This window comes from Triplophysa dalaica, chromosome 9, assembly GCF_015846415.1.
Source record: "Triplophysa dalaica isolate WHDGS20190420 chromosome 9, ASM1584641v1, whole genome shotgun sequence".
In the NCBI taxonomy this organism is placed as follows: Eukaryota; Metazoa; Chordata; class Actinopteri; order Cypriniformes; family Nemacheilidae; genus Triplophysa; species Triplophysa dalaica.
Genome location: NC_079550.1, coordinates 316967 through 322846, shown reverse-complemented (window position 1 = coordinate 322846; position 5880 = coordinate 316967). Strand labels below are relative to the sequence as shown.

Here is a 5880-nt window from a genome sequence, read left to right as displayed (position 1 = left end):
CAGGACAACCACTAAGTAGAGCATTACAATAGTCAAGTCTAGATGTAATAAATGATGTTTAATTAACAAAGTTCGGGAGGAGCCGGAGCATATAATCAGCCGGCTGGTCTATAATCAGCAATCACAGCTGTACACATTTAGCCCTAGCAAGCTCGCTAATAAATAGGGAAACCATCTTACCTGCTCGATCTCCTAAGATTAAGCATCAACTTATGTTCGACGCTATGTCCGAGACCCACGTCATTGACGACGCACCCGCAAACTGCAATCCTCCAGCGCCGACGAGCGCGTCCCATCGTTCCAGCTCGGGGTCGGATTCAATAGTAGATTCCCCGGCTTCATCACGTGGCCGCCAGCTCCGACGTTCCGCACGTCGCAAGGCTAAAGCCAGAGATGACTCTTCATCACCTGCCCCAGAGAGACGTCCGCCGCATTCCCCGGCTTCTTCGTACACCTCTACTCACAACACGATCCCCGCCATCCAGAAATGGACTGTCCAGGGCCTACGAATGGCTCTATCCAAAGCGGACGTCGATTTCAGCAGGCGGATGACCAAGGCGGAGCTTTCACTTACGGCGATCTGTCGCTCACGCTAAAAAATCAGTCACTCAACCACTCCAGCACGCTTTCTTTCCCCGAATTTATCGTTGCTTTTTCCCGCTACACTGACGTGATCTGCACTGCGTTCCCTCGTAGGAGAGTGGAGCTGGGCGATTGTCCGCTATCGTGGCAGAGCTCGCTCTCTCCAATGGGAGCGCGCATTTCTACACGTATCACAGACTTTTCTCCGCCAAATGTGCCATTCGTGTAGCTCAGTGGAACCAGTGCCCCTACTGGGGAGCATTGGACACTGAGCTGCATAACAGGGTTTTCCTGGGCGTCCGCAATATTTCATGCGCGGTGAGTCGCTCAGTAGCGCATACCACATTAGATTGTCCCCTAGTCACTCCCTCTCTTCCCCCACGCTCAGCTTCGCCTCCCCAGTCTACCTGCTCTGTTCCGCGCCTGCCAACCCGCCCAGTTCACCAAACCCACGGGCAACCTAGCAATTTGGAGGCTTGCAGGAATTTCAACGCTGGAAGATGCGTCAGGCAGCGTTGTCGCTTCCTGCATGTGTGTTCATTTTGTAGCGGAGCACATGCTAGAATTGTGTGCCCGTTGTCCCAAACGCAAAATAAAAACCTTAAAAATTACCTTTCGACTCCCGTGAACATTTCTTGTTTGTCCTCCGAATTGTCCTCGCACCCCGACTTTCAGATCACCGACTATCTTCTGACCAGTCTCTCTAACGGTTTCGACCCCGGCATCATCAGTCTACCATCGCACAGCTTAATATGCCCCAACTTCCAGTCTGCGCTCGCCGACCCAGAGTCAGTCGATGTCCTCATTAAAAAGGAGATCGACGCTAATTTCATTATTGGCCCCTTCGACGCTCCCCCCTTTACTGCATTTCGCATCAGCCCCATTGGCATAGCGACACGTAAATTCTCTGGAAAAAAGCGCCTCATTTTCGATCTCTCGTCACCACACGGCTCTGCCTTCCCTAGCATCAATAGCCTCATTCCGATCGAGGAATTTTCCCTGCACTACCATAACATCGATCAAGCCATCACCTTAATAAAACATGCCGGTCATGGCGCTTGGCTAGCAAAAGTCAACATCACATCCGCATTTAAAGTCATGCCAATCCACCCAGACTTCTGGCACCTTTTCGGCATTCGATGCCGCAATAAATTTTACTTTTCTGTCCGTCTCACTTTTGGCTGCAGAAGCAGCCCAAACATTTTTGACATGTTGTCGGAGGCAATTTGCTGGATTCTCTCTAACAATTATGCAATTCCCTTCCTTATCCACCTACTCGACGATTTTTTAATCATCTCGTCTCCCGACTCGTTTCCGGCCGCAGATCTAGCAAAAGTCCAGCAGGTTTTCAAAAATCTCGGAATTAAATTAGACTGCCGAAAGAGAAAATCGATAGAACGATTTTGATTGCGTCCTCCCTATTAGCAAATCCCCGTTGCTCAAAACGCGAGCTTCTGTCTGTTCTCGGCCATCTAAATTTCGCGATGAGAATAATCCCGCAAGGCTGCCCGTTCGTTTCACACCTCCTCTCTCTCGCGTCATCCGCACACGCTTTAGAGGACCTGTTATCCATATCCAGCTCCTGCCTCGACGAGCTGAGCTAATGGATAAAATTCCTCAGACAATGGAACGGCTTGTCATTTTTCTACAGCGATATGGCCTCTTCCCCCGTCGATATTCACCTATTCACAGACGCCGCCCCTTCCGTAGGTTTCGGAGGCTTTTACCAAGGCCGTTGGTTCGCGTCCACCTGGCCCCCCCCAGGTCCTAGAGATTCCTCATGCTTCAGCATCTTCAGCTCTTTTTGAGCTATATCCACTGGTCGTCGCAGCATCCCTATGGGGGAAAGAGTGGTCAGCTTCCAGCATAAGCGTGCACTGTGACAACGAGGCAACCGTTCATTGTATTAACAAAGTCCGCTCCCACTCCCCCGCCATAATGCCGTTCCTCAGACGCCTCATCTGGATCTCAGCCTGTGACCAGTTCATTCTAACCGCCAAACACATTCCCGGATCAAAAAATCAGATTGCTGACGCCCTTTCTCGTTTTGCCTTCCAGAAGTTCAGGCGGCTGGCACCCGAAGCAGACCCTTTGCCATCACTGGTACCTCCCTATTCGGAGCTGATATTCCGGTTAACCACCCCCTAAAAACCCTCCTCGATTCCTCTCTAAACTCCATCATTCAAGCCGTCTCCCTCAGGACCCTCCAATCTTATCTCACTGCATGGAAAAGCTTCAAGTCTTTTCACCTGGCTTTCAACATTCCCTTTCCCGATTTTTCTGTCCTCACCATCACCTCCTTCATCTCCTTCCTAAACTCTTCAAAAAACCTCCAGGCCAGCTCAATTAAAGGCTACATGAGCGGAGTCCAGTTCTTCCACAAACTCATATTCAATTCGCCATCTGCAGCCATAGCCAGCTCCCAAACATCTATGCTTATCAAAGGCATTCAACGTACCCAGCCTGCTCGCCAAGATGCAAGGCAACCTATGGATATACCAGGTAACCCTGGATATACTGACCAGATGCATTTCCACCCTCCGTAAAGGATACCACTCCAAACACGTCAATCGCACACTCGACACCATGTTTATCCTAGCATTCTTCGGATTTCTAAGATGTTCAGAAATTTCCACAACATCCACTTTCAACCCCCTAACCCATCCAACGGTATCCGACCTGTCAGTAGTCGATTCAGAGACGATGTCATTCTCCATTAAACAGAGCAAGACGGACCAAACCAGGAGAGGACATTTCATCTACATATTCAATCTCCACTCACCAATTCAACCTTATCAGACCCTCCTAGCCTACCTCCACTTCAGGAAATCCCAGACAAAAACTACATCGGATCCTCTATTCGTCGACGAGTCTAACCGCCCAGCTACACGCTTCTGGTTCCAAAAGCACCTCAAAGCTGTCCTGCTCCTTTCCGGCATCCCCGCAGACCACTTTTCCGGCCACTCCTTCCGCATAGGCGCAGCAACCACAGCAGCCCAAAAAGGCCTCTCGCACACTCAAATCCAAGCACTAGGGCGCTGGACATCGGAAGCTTTAAAGAGCTACATCAGGTCAGATCGCTCTATCATCAGGGAAGCTCATCGAACCCTCAATTCCAAGATCATCTAGAGAATTCATACTTCACACGCATGAGCTCGAACATCCTCCATGCCAGCCAAAATCTCACTAACAGGAGTAAGGTTTACAAGGTAAATTTTTTTAAATACATAACTTATTTGGTGATATTTTAGATGCAAATGTTAGATGCTAACCCTAACCCTAAGCTTTGTAAGCACATTTTGGAAAATTTTTGTGCCTCATGCATCTCATCAAATGTTGCAGACTCAAATGACACCTGTTTCGTAGAATGACTCAATTCCTCGAGATCAAAAAAGTATAAAGCTTCAAAAAGCAGAGCTCACTTTGGAAAAAGGTCATACCAAAATAGAAAGCCTAAGAATTAATCCTGTCTCGGGAAAGCGACAATAGTCCACACAGGTAGAGCACATGTAAAGGGAGCTACACATACAAACTTAGTACAAAGAACCAACGAAGACTGAGGGCTTAAATACTGTGACTGAAAACGAGGCACATGTGAGAGCAACCACTCTAATTTCAAAAGGGACAAAAAAATAAAAAGAACACAATGGGGGCCACTAGTGGCAAAAACAAGGCGTGACAGGCAGAATGGTGACAAGTATTATGCTTAATGATCCAAGATGGTGCCGCCGATGGCTGCCTTGGTGTGGAGCTCACCAGTTGTTTAAGTGTTTTTGTAAGTTTGTCCTGTATTATGTTTTTCCCATACAATCAGTTTCACAAGAGATGAACTGCTGAACATTCAACAGTGCACACCATCTGTTCTTTTACAGTTTTTTTTATTATTCAGACGTTTTACTCAACATCGTAGTTGGATGCACAGTGGCGCTACTTAAGCGCTTCAGGACGTGCATGCATGGGAAGTGAGCCGGCGTGCTAATCATACTAACTTCTTCTACTTAACCGAACAAATAAGAATTTTTCAAGCTCTGCTGTTTTGTTTTTCGTGGAATCAGCGGGAAAATCGTGTGGTGATGCACGCTCGTGGCTGAACACATGGTACCACAGGTCGGAGCACGACTCCAAGCCGCGCCCAGCTCCAGTTCCGTTCTTCCCGGCGGTGCATGAAGAACTTAGTAAGAAACACCTGGAACGCCCCCTTTTTGGACTATTCAGGTGGGGCAGCTAGAGGCTATGATGATGTGCCCCAGGTGGAACCTGCAGTCGCGATGCACCTGTGCCTGCAGACGGCGGCCACCTGGAGAGTTGGACCAAGACTCCCACCCAAGGCGTGGAGGACTTCAGCATCCCTAGTGTCGAAAGCCTACACTGCTGCAGGACAAGCTGCCTCCTCTCTCCACGCAATGGCCATCCTGCATGTCCACCAGGCCAAGGCGTTGAAAGAGCTTCACGAGGGTAAGACCGACCTAGGGTTGATGCAGGAACTCTGCACCGCCACCGACCGAAGGTGACCGCGACGGCACAACAGTTCACGACAGTGAAGAAGCAGACGGAGGCGATCAGCCATATTCTTCCCCGCCGTGACTCTGCTGCTTACAAGCCTTCGAGATCCCGTTTGGCGTGTGCTCCCCAGAAGCCCCGGCCAGCTCCAGTCCCGGCGCTCCCTACCCAGGCCCCCCCCGGAAGAGGACGTCGAAGAGGAGACCGCCACCCCATCAGCAGCCGTCAAAGAAGCAGAAGCGGCCCCGGCGGTAAGACCCTAGTTTTGCCTGATTCGGCAACCCTGCACACACTGCAGTCATCAACCCTCTCAAATCGACGATGCGTTGAGCTGCATCGCCAGGCAGGAATACCTGGGGGATCGATGAAGCAGATCATGGGAGCCTGGCTAGAGCTTCCCACACCATCACTGTGGCTACGGATACGATCCGTCTCGGCTATAAGATCGAATTCGCCAGACACCGGCCCAAGTTTCAGGGAATACTGACGGGGTGGTGGGCTCCTCTATGATGTCTTCTGCCGGGGGACCGCCTGAGTGTAGGCCCCAGAGCAGGTGGACGTCGAAGAGGACCAGGGCTTCTGGGAAGCCTACGATGCACGGGATCTCGACGGTCAGAGGGCGGCCGATTCGTGCCGGGCAGTCTTTGCTTGATAGCCTCTGTCTGCTTCTTTACTGTCGAGAACTGCTGCTCAGTTTCACCAAACAGCCCCCCCCTCGCGAGATGGGTGCATTGCGGAGGCGGACCTTCTCGGCCTCACTCTTCTGTTCAAGGTTCGGCCAGAGGTGTCACTCTTGGA

At 50.5% G+C, this 5880-nt stretch overlaps 1 protein-coding gene across 1 annotated transcript; it reads left to right on the top strand.

Annotated features, from left to right (window-relative positions):
• The first annotated feature begins 224 nt into the window (after positions 1–224).
• Positions 225–3711, top strand: LOC130428625 (uncharacterized). Its single transcript, XM_056756800.1, is given in 5 exon segments — positions 225–575; positions 697–900; positions 1258–1480; positions 2626–3083; positions 3085–3711. Coding segments are annotated over 5 exon segments (1863 nt in total).
• The last annotated feature ends 2169 nt before the right edge of the window (positions 3712–5880 follow it).